Source organism: Gopherus flavomarginatus, chromosome 6 (genome assembly GCF_025201925.1).
Source record: "Gopherus flavomarginatus isolate rGopFla2 chromosome 6, rGopFla2.mat.asm, whole genome shotgun sequence".
In the NCBI taxonomy this organism is placed as follows: domain Eukaryota; kingdom Metazoa; phylum Chordata; order Testudines; family Testudinidae; genus Gopherus; species Gopherus flavomarginatus.
This window is the reverse complement of record NC_066622.1, coordinates 119,899,999-119,916,540: the sequence shown is the minus strand read 5'-3', so window position 1 is coordinate 119,916,540 and position 16,542 is coordinate 119,899,999. Positions and strand designations below refer to the sequence as shown.

Below are 16,542 nucleotides of genomic sequence, written 5' to 3'. Positions count from 1 at the left end.
TTGTAAGGGCTCCTAATCTTCCCTTAAAACTGATCCATAGGCTGCAACCACTGATTAGTGCAACTTCTCTCTTGCTCCATTTGATAGAAGCAAGGGATATGGGTATGAGTCATTCAGTTTGTTTTTTCTTCCGGCTGCTGAAATGCCCATGGGTGCAATTCAATGTTTTAGTACAATATATAAAGTCCTTTATAAAACTGGGCAGTAGTACCTGAATAACAACATTTCTTGTATGTTTCTACCTTTCAGTTAGTGCCAACTGGGGTAGATCTGCTCCTAAATTCAATGAGCACTGACCAAGTTGAAGCCCAGGACTTTCTCAACATAGGGCCACTGGAATTGTTCGCTGATTTCTTCATTGACCATTTTGGGGCTACTCCTTTGATTGTGGCATTTGCTACTCCTCTTTTCTTCCATCTTTTTTAAGGCGATGGGATATTTTGATGGTGGAGTGACATGCTTAAGGTTGGTAAGTTCCTTCCTGTCTTGGTCTGGCTGGTTCTTTTGGATCAATTTTAATTTTGGAATGGACCATATGACACTTGATTTAGCTCACTGTGACAGGCAACTTTTAAATGTGTTTAATAAATAAGGTCTGACATGCACACCTTTGGAAAACATCATCAGTAAATGAAATATTTGCAAGGATATTTTGACAGCTCTCTGTCAATCCATGGACATCCTATGAAACACAAAATGGCAAATTTCATTAAGGTATATTCTTCTCTCAGTGTGGGTGTTCACCTGCCATTGATTGTGTGACAAGTACCATACAATTACAGTGTTATAGCATTTGACACACTTATTCTACAATGAATCGTAGGCAAAGTTTCTTCAGACACTTACTTCCAGCAACTGTATGCCATGAGGCCCCATTAACAGTCCCATCTTCCTTCTGGAAATCCTCTGTATGGCATACTCTCCTTCTGGCATCTGTCATTAGTCGGTGAGTAGAGGCATATGAATATGCCAACCACCGAAATACATGGTCATCAGGGGTAGGTGTGTGCTCCTGAGTTTTCCATGTAGACCTGACCATATCATATGGGTATGCAACAACCAGTTCTCCTCCTTGTAAATTGCCACCCAGTACAAATGGATTTTTTTCCATCCATGCTATCACTGCTCGAGTCTCAACTGCCACCTAGATGGAAAAGAAACAACAGCTTCATTGAAGGGTGGTGAAATTCAGTAGTCCTCACTTATTTGAACAGTAACCAAAGAGATGGTATTCAGTTATGCATTAGGTTTAACAAACAGACTGAAGCCAAATCAGAACTAGGGTTTGGGTTCACATTTTAATTCAATAGACCTGAAATCCCATGAGTTGAATTCATACAATTTTGGAGCAAAATGCTGAAAAGTCCCCCTTTTCTTCTGAAATTTTTACCATCTCAGGCCCAATTCTTGGCAGAATCACTTATTTTTCATGAAAAGCTGGCTGCTTCTGTACTAGAATTTGGAAAACGGCCATTTGGATTTTGGATCTTGAACTATAGAGAGTAGAATGAGAGCCTGGGATTTGAACCCAAACTCTCAGGAATTCAAAGAAGTTCAGAGTCAAGCTTTTGATTTTGTTCCTTCTTTAATTCTGTCCATATTCTATTCTAACTAAAGCAATACATGAGGATTTAGTTGAAAAGCTTCTATCACTTAAAAACTATGGCCTCAATCTTCAGCTGCACCTTTGTCACTTAATGCTAAGCCACTGTGCACAGTGACCCTAAAGCCAGCATAGTTGGCAAAGGGAGGATCATCTGAATACAAGGGGATCCTCTGTTAGCACAGAGCCTTGCAGTTCCTGTGTCACCCTTTTCCCTGTAGCTAGCACAAAGGGAGTGAGAAAGGGAAGGGGCTTCCCTGCATCCTTGTGGTCACTCGCTGTATATCTTGAGGCAACTGGCAACCAGTATAAAATACAGCCATCATATTGCTCAACCTTATGCTGGGGTGCCAGACTGGTAAACAGCCAGTTCAGAAGCAAGAGTGTATGCACTCTGTAGGAGCTGCAGAGGCCCTGCCTCTGCTCCCATTCATGTCAATGGAAATGAAAGAATTTGCAAACCAAAGAGGCTTAAGTATGAAAATATTTCTAAATCACAGAGTTCACAAGGGTTAAGTGCCTTCTCATTTCATCTCAAGATGGCTACATTCAGCCATTTGAAATATTGGCCATTGTTAAAGTAAGACATTCAGAAATGACAATGTTTTTCCATTATTATCCAATACATGCAATTAACACAGGTCATTGGGATGGTTTTGCATATAAGATGGAGTCTGATCTCTTAAGAGATTTTTGGTTTTTTGTTTTTTAAAGGAAAATTCAGTGGGAAACCTAGGGGAAATTTGCCTAATGACTAGTCTTGTCCTTTCTAAAGAGCTCTGCAATCTCACAAACCTATGGAGATGTCTCATTATAATGATGGAAAACTCAGTCTCTCCAAAACAAACAAAAAAGAGGCCCAGAGATACAAACAAATACCTACAAAATTAATATTACAATAATTCTCATTATTTTTAAAAAATGAAGTTAATGTAAGTCGAGGGGGAGAATATAAGTTTTAATATGAACTGTTATATGTACTAATAGTGAATCACTCACCATCTCTCTTCTTGATTTAAGTTTCTGAATAAGAAATAGGTTCTTAAAAGCTTTGCAACAAATGTCTTATGAGGTTTCATCCATAGTCCATCCTGTCCCTGCCTGCAGGTATATGGGATCTTGGGGAGCAATTACCACACAGGTGGGGTGCCAATTAATTTCTTTATTAAAGGGAAAAGGAAGTGGTGGGAATTTAACAATGAAATGCAATGGGATGGGGTGTATAAGGTGTTTACAATAGACAATGATGGGGGGGTTCTTCTTATTGAACAGTGTAGGGAGTTTTAACAGTGGGGTTCAGCACAATGGGATACAGTACAGTCAATAAGCAACTTAACCTTATATAGGAACAACTCTAGATACAGTGTGGAATGCAAAACGTACCCAAAAGAAAATGTAAAATAAAATGGTAGCTTCTATATAAAAATGGTATACAAAGTATATTAGAAAAATGGAGGCAACTAATGAGGTGTTATAACCACAAGTAAAATGTGAGTCACAGTGCAATAATACAATATGGGTGATAAGTGAAATTATGCAATGTAGAAAATTACTGACTTAATTTGTGAGGCTGTGATAGTAAGAGTGTACCTAAAAGCTGGGTCAAGAAACAGGAGAGGGGAGGGGAGTGAGTGATTAGTGGTATCTGACGAGAGGAGAGTGCAGCTGCAAGCAGCAAGAGACTCTGAAGGCCAGAGCAGCAGTCTTCAGGAGCCTGCGGGCTGGAGGTACGGGAGACAAGAGCAGCTGGAACACACTTAAGGGGAGTCTGGGAGCAGCAAGAGGGGAGGGCGCTGAATGTGTAAGCAATGAGAAGGCACGTGGAGAATGGGGGAGATGGCTGAGGGAAGAAACAGGCTGCAGCAGCGGAGAGCACTTCAGGGAAGTTGCGGAGCAGCAGGGTGAAGACAAACGGAGCAGTGTGATGGTGATCTTCGGTAGGAGAGGGGCAGCGGAGGAGCGGGGGCACGAACACAGGGGATACAGGGAGAGGCAGCAGAGAGGTGTAAAGAAGGGCTAGAGGGACACCCAAAAAAAAAAAAAAGAAAAGAAGCGGCAAAGGGTTTGGGAAGTTACACGGGGAGGAGGGGAAAGCAGCAAGGGGTTACAACAGGGAGACACGGAGAAGTACACAGAGGGGGAGATTGGAGCGGGGGAAAAACAGACACGGGAAAGTTCAGGGAGAGATTGGGACAGCGGGAAGACGAATTCAAGCCGTAAAAACCTTATCCTCTAACTTAATCAAATTTATATAAATTACAAGCAGCTTATACAAAGTAATAAAACAGGTACAGAATACAACCAGGCAATGGCTTTTTTAAATCTATCTTAATCAACGACTAGGCAAAACAACAAATATTACACTTCTAAGCAAACTATAACAAGCAACTATACAGAGCAACAAAACAGCAAACTATAACAAGGCGGGTGAAACTTACAAGCTCTACAATCTTAGCAAACTATGACTTATTAAACTAAAAAGCAAAACCTACGATGCACCTTATGCTATGGGGAAGTTACAGAGGGCAGAGTGGTATGTGCCCAGGATACAGCTCCCAAGACAGCCCCCAAGGAAGCCAAGGGATGGTGGCTGCAGCAGTGGATACAGCTGAAAGCAGGGAGCAGAGCTTAGCGGTGGCACAAGCTTATTTTTAGCAGCAAAGAGCCGCGGAGTTTAAGAGAGGTTTTAAGACACAGACCAAGGTTTAGCTTGAGTCTGTGTGCTAGGGAAACAGAGCCAGCAACTAAAGTAATAAAATAAAAGCATGGAAAGTTTCACAGAGGGATTCTTACCAGTCCCCAAGGCAGCAGCAAAGGCAGAAGCAGCAGCAACATCAGACGAAGCAAGGAGGGCTCGGTACGGTCTCGATAATCAGGAGATCTCTCAGGCAGCAATTCGTTCTTTGTGTGGGGGAGGGGGTTTAAAAACCGGGGGTATACTCAAAAATAAAATGAGAGCGGAGAAAGGACCCCCCAAAACCCCTGGCTGATCAGACCAGGCAGCAATGCAGGAACCTTTCTGATGTTTGTTTAAAAAATGTCTGTTTTTAAAGGCAAACTTAGGCAGTTTTCCGCCAGTAATCCTGATAGGCTCCCTCTGTCACAGGGGAGGAGGCACAGGGAAAAAACTGCAGGTGAGCACAGAGACATGCCTGGGCAGAGTCCTGTGCAACAGGTGACTCAAAAGCACATGAGGCCTATGACTCATGCCCAGGATCTTAAAAACACAATAGGTCTTGCAGCTCTGGACATTGCCTGCCCTACACGAAGCCCAGGTTCAACAAGGTGATAACAGGACTAACCCTTTGAACAGGGCAGTGGTCCCACTTAGCACGCAGCACAAGTGGCCATCCCTTTGAGAAGGGCAATGGCTCTTGGTAAACAACTTAAGGGGCCCTCCCTTTGAGAAGGGCAGTGGCCCTGGGTAAACAACTTAACAGCCAGGGAAGGGCGGCCACAGGAGGAGAACAAAAACAAAATGGAGTATGGGGACAGCTGTAAGAAACAAAATGGAATAGGGGGATAGCTGTAACAGACACACCCCATCCTTCTTTTGCCTCTCTCTTTCTCTCTGGGGCTACTTGTACTTACTGTAGCATTTTCAGAAAGGTACCATTCTGGAATTGGAATATGATGATTTGGGACTTTTCTCTGAAATCTCTTCCTATCTTCAGCTTCCCAAAGCATGGTATTTAAATCAGGGAAATTATTGTTGATGTCAATGCCATCCTGAGTCCATCTTCCTAAGGACCAGCCTCCTAATTCCGAACCCTGTGACAAAATTTTCAAATCATTCACTGTGTTATCGCCAGTCAAGCTTGTATTACACTGAATAGCTGCATGCATCTTTCTGTAAAAACATAAATTCAAGGTCTTAAATGTTTGTAGCTACGTATGATCCCAATGAACTCTTTTGGAGAATGCGTGTTTGCTATCTTGGTCTAATTCTAGCATTGGGAATTATATTCTGTCTGACTAATCTTTCTGCTGAAGTTCCAACTGGATAAACTGCTCTATTCTTCAATCTCTGGCTGATAATGCTATGGAGCATTGTTATCTGTACTGCATTTTTTCCCCAGAGTGACTGTATTTCTCCAGCAGAAGAATGCATTCTAATTGTAGTGGACTATGGACTGCTCTAAATTACAGCAGCTGGAAGCTGCACGGGGATGACTTGATTGGATGAGGCTATGTGCTCCATCATAGTCCCATCCTGTCCTGACATCTTCCCTCTACACTAGAGAAGCTGGTATAAAAATTTGACTAGATTGGGAAATCTTCATTAGCCCTTTTATGGCCAGTTTAAGATTTCTTTGTGTCACTCCAAGAGCACAAAGAAACCTTAGCAGAGGTCAAGGATCTGACCCACTGTGTTAAAGATACACATACACACACAATTATCCACAAGTCTATACAGAATCAGTAAAGGTTATAAAGCATTTTGGGATCCTTTGAAATGAAAGATGCTATATTAAAATAAGATCATTGTCATTTATTAACTATTAGCTATAAACTCCTCTCCAAAGTGAATGAAATTAAATTCCATAATATTTAACTGGCACGTCTAGCTCAAGAATTTCATTTTACTAGTTTCACTCATATCATTTCACCTTAATTACTCAAAATTTCATAAACATATTTTTGGCTTTCATGAATTGTCATGGGTTTTGACCTTGATGTTTGTCATATAAGTTCAGAACCAGAAGAAAAGTTGTAATCATCTAATACCCATTCAAATTAAAAATATAAAAAGAACAGTTATTTGGAACAAGACAAAGAATGGGCATGGAGGAAAGTTTCCAGATGATATGGTAGAGGTGACAAATTTATGGAGCAGGGGCGTTTGTATGTTGAGACTGAGATTTACAAACTGTGGGTCCTTTTGGATTCTTGGCATCTACTGAGTAACCCTGACAGCTTTCTCCATCTATACCTGATCAGGCCGCATGCAATTTTTTCACTTGGATGTGAATATCAAAATTCTCCAAGCCTTTGTTCTTTCCACATTAAAGGATTGCAATGCACTCTCCACTGGGCTGCATTTAAAGAGCAGTCTGAAATTTCAGCTGATGTAGACTGCAGCTGCTTGTTTGCTTAGCTGTGCTTCTCATGTGGTATACATCACACATGTCAACTACAGACAGCCCTGACTACCATTAGGTTTCCAAATTCAATTTGAGGTGTTCATATTGAACTACACTCCTCTATATGGTGTGTGTCCAGGCTATCCTACAGGCAGCCTCTTTCCCTACATGCCCTCACAGCAACTGAGATCATCTGGAACACCGTTCACTCCAGTTTTTACTGAATAAGGTATCTCAGTGGGTTCTGCTTTTCCTTTTGGAGTGTTGCTTTATTGGCTTTGTTCATTCTGATTACATCCAAATTTGTCATTTAAAAAAAATCATGATAATGGGAGCATATTTTACCAATCTACTATGAATAAGATAATTGTTATTAATGTTGACAGTCACATTACCACTTCATATGCCATCTCATATCCATCTGGGTTGACTGAAGGAAGGAGATGAATTCTGGTGTCCTCAATGAGGTGCGTAATGCGTGGGTTCCCAGCCAGATATTCCTGGCACATAAATTGCATTAACAAAAGCATTAGTTCACGTCCAAGCACCTCATTACCATGAGCCCCCGCGATGTAGTGAAATTCTGGCTCACCTGTTGAAAACAAATAGGACAGGAATGTAGTTAGTAGAGCAAACCAAGGATCCAACCCAACAGCTATTGGAGTCAATGGGAGCCTTTCCCCTGGCTTCATCAGGGATTGGGTCAGCCCCCAAAATAAACATCTCTCAGCTGAAAAAACTGTATCTTTTCTAACTTACCTATACCACTCAATTTCTCTTTCCCATTGCTCCTATCCATAACTTAATTACGTATTGGTAATATCTACAGCAACCATGTAAAGCATTTGGGATACATTTTCCATTGAAAAACATGATGCAAAATTAAATTACATTATTTTGTATTTTCCAATTACAGTAAAACACTGATATAGAACACCATTTAAAAAGACCTATGCTTTTAAAAGATGATATGACAAATCTGTCCACAAATAAAGGATAGATACATAATACAGAGTTTCTTGCTGACTGTAGAATACGTCTCTGACCTCAGGCACTCTTTTTCATTCATCTAAAACAATGATTCATACTTATTTGGCAAGGTTTAATTAAATGCCACAATATTTGTTGTCCTTTACTGCATAGTTCAGACAGGATGTATTCAACTCCCCTTTAACCATGTATACCACTAACAAACAATATGTACGGTAGACTATTATACCTAGTGACTAAATTCTTCCTTCACAGGCACATGGTGGGAGAATGGGGTTCTAGCTGCATCTCATTGGTAGTGTTTGGAATAATTCTATCCTTCAGAATGTCATTAGATTCGAAAATATGGAACTAAACTGACACTTAATGATTAAGAAGGAGTGCACATACTGCATATGAAGACCATTGGCTAGATTTTTCAAGTGCCTCCATAAATATGCTTGCAATATTTGAGGTTGCAACCATTTGTGTGCAGTAATTTCCCATCTAAATGCTCAATTCTGCCAGGGGAAATAGACATACTCATAATTATTACATGGGCATTTGTGGGACACTGGTAGTGGATGCAGTCCATGAGGGCTAAATGGACTGAGTGGGTAAGTAGTTCCATACTGTGCTATGGAACCCTTCGCCTTGGTCTAAGTTCAGCCAAGCTGACTGGTCAGTGATAGCTGATATTCATTACAGTGTTAAAGCCTTCAGTGGCTTATGTGATGTAACTTGGTGGTCTCAGTCCAGATCACAGAGCTAGACCACCCCACATGAGTACAGCTAAACCTTGACTGTAAATGGCCTTGTGCAGTTTCTTCCCCTGAGGGGCAGCACTGTGCTGCACACAGTATGTGATGCACAGCTCCCCATCATGTGCATTGCTACATCTTTTTTGTCAGCTAAAGCTTCCTCCCCTCTGTATACCAATCCCACTATCATATCAGCATCCTTGTTGGAATTCTTAGTGGAGAGACAGAATGGGTCTGTAGATTGAACTACCGTCTCACCACCAGACACTATGCCTAGAACTCAGCTGAGACACGAGTGAAGCAATGGAGGGAAATCTGAGCTGCCTGTACTTGTGGCACACGTATTCTATAGATAAACACGAAACTTCAGTCTTCAGGGCTGTAAGCCAACCACATTCCATTGCACTAAAATCCAGTCTATCTTTTAAAAATCTGTAATACTATAACCCATAAACCTTAATTAATCGGATCTTAGTCCCATAATGTTTTCTATTTATGTTCAATCTTTTCTTCTCCTATTAGAAATAACGCTGAAGTTCCTGCCACACACATTCAAAATCATAGCTGCAGTGAACCTAAGTTTCTTCAGTGATAATTGCTGCAGACATGTGGAATTAAAAAAATAAAATAAAACCACCCTGAAATAGATTTAATCAGAATATAATCCTAACCAACTTCGTGTTCTCCTGGGTTGTCTGAGATCTCGACAGCATACAGCTTTAGTCCTTGGTGGCTTTTTCCAATGTTGTAAATTCTCGTGATATTCGGACACATTTCATTCACAACTTTCATCAACTGTCAAAGAAAAATGATGCACTTATGTATATTTTATATATATGTACTAAATATATATACAAAATATTGATTATAATTCATTCAAGGTTTAGATGATTCTATGATCCAAAACTAGATGTGGGGGGAAAATACTATATATTCATTTTAAAATTTTTCAGAGATGTTAAAACAAAAAGTTGCAGCTGAAAAACAAAAATTGTTGAAAAATCAATTTTGGAGATCGTTATAGGTCTGCTGGCTCAGAACCAAATGTTCATTCAGCTAGAACAAGTATACCAGTCTGCTGGAGCAGCACTGTGTGGGTGAAGTTCAAAATCTTACTTACATCTGACATTATTTAAATTAAGGATCTGGGAGGAGGAACAGTCATAATAAAAATAATAATACTTTGCACTCCTGGTATATAACACTTGACATTTTCAAAGCACTAACAATAATTACATAAACAATCCTCTCAACACTCCTGTGAGATAGGTAAGTACAATAATTACTTCCTTTTTTTACAATGGGGTCTGTGACACAGAGAGTTAGTGGTGAGTTGTGATTGGAATAAGGGGGTTCCAGGCCCCTAGCCAAATATTCAGTCCATTAGATACCTCCAGAAGCACTGTACCTATGACCTCATACTGGAGTTCTGGTTCTGTAAGAGGGAAGAACATCACCTGTTGAATCATTTAAAAACATTTTTGTAGCATTTTGATTATATCTGGAGGCCTCCCCCTGAGTATAGACCAAGTCCAACCTTGCTCAGATTACAGTATGAAATCTGTGGTAGGATACAGCAGGAATTTATATGAATATGGAAAGAATAGCAAGACAAGCCTCATCTGAAATGGGGAAAGCATGCTTCATAATCTGAACTCTCCCCACTGTGTGTGGACATACAGGAAAGAATGGGAAACTTCTCATCTTTCATCAATATGTCATTGAACCTTAAAACTTTTCAGAGGTTTGGGGTTAAGTATCTGTAGCAAGGCTGGTCACATGCTACTACATGTGACATTGCCTAATTCAAGGTAGCATCAGATATGTGCATGACTTGTGAGATCAACATAGTTTTCATATGGGGTAATATTTCTCTGACTTGGAGATGGTTTTTATCATGCACATCTGTAAATTCAAAGATTTATAGCTGAGTATGCAGTTAATGTACAAGACATTCAAACCTGCTGAACTGATAGGTACTGTACTGTAATGTCTGTCTTGTTGCAAATTAACTTCAGTGTTGTACCCCAAATACTGCTTGATCATTAGTGACAACTGAGTTCAATTTTTATACTCCCAGCATCAGTATCAGTTGGATTAAAAGAAACAAATGTGTGAGTTCAAAGCATGAGGTCCTAATAAGAAATAAAAGAAAATGGTTTTGAATGATAAGAAGGACCTTGATTTTGTTGCATTGATTTTGTTCACTGGAAAGGATTATTTAAAGAAATAAGGATTTTACTGTAAATTGGAATCAGAGGAAATATGGATTAGACAAATCATTTCTTTACTAGATTACACGTACCCTACTGAACAAGTATTGTAGCATAACATAACTTTGTTCTTGCAGCATTAGTTTAGAAAAAATACTGGAGGACAACAGGGTTGACGATTTTAGGAACATAATAATTAGATATGTCCAATACCCAGGCTCCAATTTAGCAAATCTCAGGGGAAAACACAATTCACGTTGGTGAAATCATCACCAAAAGGGTGCGGTTCTATTTATAATCACATTGCAAAAAGACTAAATGATGTGATATTTTAGTAAGTTCACTAAACACACAGATCAATTTTACAAACAAAAGAACAACTTTCTTCAGTCCATCCTCATCTGGAAATTGCAATGCAGTATGACACTCCCATTGTCTTAATTTAAGACAAATTCCTTTAGTACTATCATCATCACCACCACCGTCAATGTTTTGATATTACAGTAGCTTCTCCATGCCTCAACTAGGCCAGGACCCCATCACGCTGGCTGCTGTACAAACAATTCGCAAAAGACAAGGGCTTATGTCATAAACAGATAGCTAAGGGTTCATGTCTCTTTCACCTGGAAAGGGTTAACAAACAACACCTGACCAGAGGACCAATCAGGAAACAAGACTTTTCAAATCTGGGTGGAGGGAAGTTTTGGGTGTGAGTCCTTTGTTCTTGGTCTGTTCTCTTTCTGGGCTCTGAGAGTGACCACAGGAATCTCCAGGCTTTCTAATCTTCTGTTTCCAAGTTGTAAGTACAAGGATAGTAAGACAATAGTTTTATATTGTTTTTTCTTTTGTATTTACATGTGTGTAGTTGCTGGAATGTGTTAAATTGTATTCTTTTTGGATAAGGCTGTTTATTCATTTTTTCCTTTAAGCAATTGACCCTGTATATTGTCACCTTGATACAGAGACCATTTTATGTCCTTTTTCTTTCTTTTTATATAAAGCTTTCTTTTTAAGACCTGTTTGAGTGTTTTTCACTGGTTAAGGCTAAGAAACGAAGGGAGGGGAAAAATCTCTTTGTGTTAGATTTACTAAGCCTGACTTTGCATACCCTCTGGGTGAGGGGGGAGAGAGATTAGATCTCTCGGTACTTGTGTTTCAAGGACTTGAAGCAGGGAATCTCCCAGAGTACCCAGGGCAGGGAAATCTGGGAGGAGGTAAAGAGGGTGGAATCCCTTTGTTTAGATTCACGGAGCTTGAATCTGTATCTCTCTCCAGGAACCCAGGGAGGGAACACCTGGAGGGGAAGAGGGAGAAGGGAAGTGGGTTATTTCCCTTTGTGGTGAGACTCAGGGCATCTGAGTCTTGGGGGTTCCCCAGGGAAGGTTTTGGGGAGACCAGAGTGAGTCAGACACTGGAATTCTTGCTGGTGGCAGCGATATCAGATCCAAGCTGGTAATTAAGTTTGGAAGTTTCATGCTAGCTTCTCATATTCTGAACTCTAAGGTTCAGATCTGAGTAGGACAGTTATGACATGGTGGCAGAGGTGGGATAAGATAAGAATCCAGAAGCCAGTAGGAATATTATTTTCTTTTCCTCTGCTAGGGCTTTTAAGCAGATAGAAAGGTTTTGGTTTTAAAAAGAGCGAGACAGCTTATCTTCTAAAAGATATAGGGGGTGGATGAAACAATTGCAGCAGGGGAGAAAGGGGAAGATGAGTTGCCCATAATAAGAGCATGCGGATCCATAGGCTAGCTGTGTGCACAACTTGTAGGTGTAAAAAGCTGAGCAGTAACACTAATATTGGCTCACCTACCTATCTCGGCACATACATCAATTTTTGATTGTTTGAGGATATCTGGTCAGCAGTTTTTTGGGACCATTATGCAAGTTCCTGTTTAAGTATGAGTTTACATTTGAAGGGTCACTTTGTGACAATTAAAGTGAAAAATAATTATGAGGAACTTTCCTTACCCGTAATAAATGGAATAAAACTAGAACTATTTTTTGATTAATCATGACCTCCCTATCACTTTTCGCTCCCCTACCCCATTCTCCTCCTTTTCCCACTCCTCTATTTTTTCTCATTTATTCTTTAATTTGGTCTTAATTTGTATATGAGTAACTCGTTATCCTCTGACCTTATCATTTAGACTATATCACCTGAGTATATTTGTTACTCCAACTATAAATGCACATTTAAAATTAGAATAATTTTAAAAACTTTACAATATTTTGTTTAAGTGACTGTTCTTCCGATAGTAATCTCAAAAGGCATGGACAATAGGACACTGGGCCAGAAACACGTATTTACTGTACAAGGCAAATCCTATTTATCTTGAATTATCTATCATACAAAGCAGAATGAGTAAAATGTACAGCCGTTGTGAAACATGAAATAAGGTCTATTATAGCAGGATGGAATTCTCTTTCTGTAATTTATAGATGTAAAAGATGTATTTGACTCATATCTATCCCTCTCGGTTTTTACTTAGACTTTGATTCTGCAAAAAACTCCACATCAACAGACCCTTCCACCATTTTCCATTTCCCTGTGGACCAATGCATAGTCTCATCAAGGACTAGGGGAAGAGAGCTGAAACATCTCAAATGTGCCTCCCTCTATAATATGTTGGGCTCCAATTTAGGAAAACACTTAAAAACTTAAGTTTATTCTTATTCAGGAGAGACAGTGAGCCTGATCCAGACCCACTGAAGTCAATGTAAATATTTCTACACCTTCAATATGCCTTGGATCAGGCCCTTGAACTGGGGACTGAAATCAATGTGAATATTTCCGTTACTTTAATGAACAACATGTTCATTAAGCACATACTTAATTTTTAACTGGGGCCTAGGTGTATTATGAATTACATTTTTCATGATCTCTTAGTATTCTAGCAGAATCCAGCAGTGCAGGAATAATGAAGATAGTTCATGTTTCCATATAAACTCAAATGTTAAGGAGTTTATAAACTAGGAATAAAAATTCAGTCTATATTTAAATGTGGTATACATGACGCCAATTGTGAAGTAACTTTTATAATTTTTTACTCTTAAAACTGAGTCAGCCCCTCACCCTGGAATTTTATAAAGAATAAGCAGTGTTCCAAAATAATCCACACACTGAAGTATTCTGTGTTAATCTCTCTCCCTAACAAATGCCATTGGCTCTTTGGCACTGCAAGGTCTTCCACAGAAGGGGTAACGGTACTGAATAAGGGATATGAATGAACATTTTTTCATACTCATTTTTCTTTCCTATCTACAATACAAATTGCACAATAGGCCATCTGACACCTCAGACAGCTTTTTCCTTCTGCCTGCACAAACTGTCAAAGACAATCTATGGTAATATGCAGCCTGAGTGTTATTAACAACCAGCAGGGTTATAAAGCATTTCCAGGAGCAATTTTGCTAATTGACAATTGTTATTTGTTTATAATCAGCAATTATTTACTCTATTAACACACTGGGAAAACTGCATAAATTCTGCCCATTTGACTGGGCTCTGCGGGTGTGATTCTCCCCTTCTCACACAAAGGGAATGTGTTTTGAATCCAGAACTAACTGGCCACCCAATCTTTGGGGAAGCAGTAGGACTGCAATATAGCTCAGCTGAAAATGCTCTTCTGGCCTATGGACTGGAATAGTGGCCACTGCCATTTCATGCACTCTGTGAAGCGGTTTTGGACCATTGGATCCACTGAAGGACCAGTCCTGTGGTTCCTTCCCAGGCCTAAACACAGAGCCCCTTTATTCCCCGGTCTTTTGGGGGCTAATGCAGAAACCACCTCAGTTGTATCTGAGGGCTACAAGATTCTCAGAATGGCAGGACTGCCCTTTTCCCCACAGCCCTAAGGTGGTGCCAAGGGGGGTATGGGAGACCTTGCTCTGAGCCTCCAGACCTAATTGTATTTCTCCCTCCAGTGGAGCTGTTCTATTGGTAACATACACAGTGCTGCTGAATTGAGGGGAATTTTCAATATCATCATCATACCACCTCCATAATTAAAGATGGGCCTGAGCTGCAACACTGGATCAACTTTCCCAAATTTCAGGGCTGCTGGGGCCTGATTCTCCCTCCCAGAGGATACAAGTAACTCCCACTGCAATCAGGTAATATTGTCCAGACAAAAATCAGACCCTGAGCATTTGTTTCAGTCCATTATAGAGATAGGGCCCAGATTTTGGATCTGAATGTTTCTGAAGTTTAGGGATGTTTGGATTCCTGGTTTTGGTTTAGGCCCTTTTCTCTTCACAATGCACAAAATGCTGTAAAAAATGTTTGCTGGAAATAAAAAGTATCTACTCCCAAATTATTTGAAGTTTCGTCTGCTTTGAGTATAGTTAGGGATCTGGTTTAGCAGAAGGGTTTTGCCTTAATTATCCTATTCACAGGTATCCATGTGTGATCAAATGCCCACTCCCTGAATTATTCTGGGGAGTGCACACTTTTGCAAATCATTCTAACGTGCTCATGTACAAACACGAATGCAACATGAAAATACTTTTTAGACTGTAGCCTAAACCCTGCTCTCAGATGCATGGAGACTGTTCACACTGATTTCACAGAGAGCTTTGAATGCACTTTTGCACGCAAAATTTGACTATGGTAGGTGATGGGGTAAAATTCCCTGCCTTTTGTAAATAGCTTATGCATTGAAGCCTAAGATAGTGGTTCCTAAAATGTGGTCAATGGAGCACTTTCTGCCGATCTCTCTCTAGTGTCTATGATAAACAACCAGAGTGGAAAACACATTAGTTATCTCTCTCTTCTAACAGGGTCAAAAGTGAAGTAGTTAACAAAGCTGTCATTAATAATCTGCACAGTGAACACATTATCTTGAATGGGGAAAGCTACATGTCTCTTGAAGCTGTTGTGCCAGGCTGTCTGTTTAAAGACTCAAAGGCAATGATTAAATTCTCTAATGTCACCAAAAGGTATGTTGCAGTGATATTAGAGCTCTTCCAATCCTACCCCACACCGTCTGCCTGCTTGCCCAATGACAAGAGTGCTATAAAATGAGCTACTACTACACAGAAGCACACAACTTGAGAAAGCCCAGCAAAGGACATAATTCACATCTGACCAGTTCACAGTCCTTACCATTGTTTAATCGCATCTTGATTTTCTCCTTCTAGAAGAACTAGGGAAATAATTCTTTGTTTAAGCTGTTTTTCAAAGATATTTCAAACCTGACCAACCTGTCTTTGTGCAATTAGTATCTAAAATGTATTTACATTTATTGTTCTTGACACTAATTATGCCAATTGAGTTTCTACTTGTCTAATCTTTGTGCTAGAAATATAGGCCATGAAATCTCTAGTGAACTAAATGTGTGACTCAGTACACAATTGCTCAATAAAAATGAATGATGACTCATGCAGTATAAATACACTGAAGATTCAGCACCCAGATAATGATTCACATACGTCAAGTCCAAGCAGATTATCTTTATATTTGAGGAGCAAGACAGGAAGAAATATTTCTTTAGCACATCCCACACTTATGTCTGGGGTGATATAAATATAGATTCCCCCCACCTCCCATTTGAAGTTAAAGGGCGATAATTAAGACTGGTGAATCTAAAATTAGACTGACAGTATTAGCTTTCTTTTGGTTCATGGTCATTTACATGGCATGAGCCTGCTGGTACCTATTGTGATCTCCCTCATCCCCGAGTCAATTTTTATTTGCATCTACAGTGGTATTAATCCAAAATAACTCCTTTGATTTCAGCTGAGTTACCCTCAGGGGTTCCCAAACTTGGTTTGTGGCTTGTTCAGGGTAAGCCCCTGGCAGGCCGCGAGATGCTTTGTTTATCTGAGCATCCACAGGTATGACTGCTCGCAGCTCCCAGTGGCTGTGGTTCGCCGTTCCCAGCCAATGGGAGCTGTGGGAAGCAGTGGCA

General features: G+C 40.0%; 1 protein-coding gene across 1 annotated transcript in view; it reads right to left on the bottom strand.

Moving 5' to 3' along the window:
* Window positions 1-16,542, bottom strand: part of CPXM2 (carboxypeptidase X, M14 family member 2) — a 121,866-nt gene that overhangs the window by 17,895 nt on the left and 87,429 nt on the right. The window contains exons 8-11 of the mRNA XM_050959402.1: window positions 9,089-9,212; window positions 7,083-7,279; window positions 5,195-5,374; window positions 847-1,144 (exon numbers count right to left, since the gene is read on the bottom strand). Of these exons, the coding sequence (XP_050815359.1) occupies window positions 847-1,144; window positions 5,195-5,374; window positions 7,083-7,279; window positions 9,089-9,212 (799 nt within the window). The remainder of the gene's footprint in view (window positions 1-846; window positions 1,145-5,194; window positions 5,375-7,082; window positions 7,280-9,088; window positions 9,213-16,542) is intronic.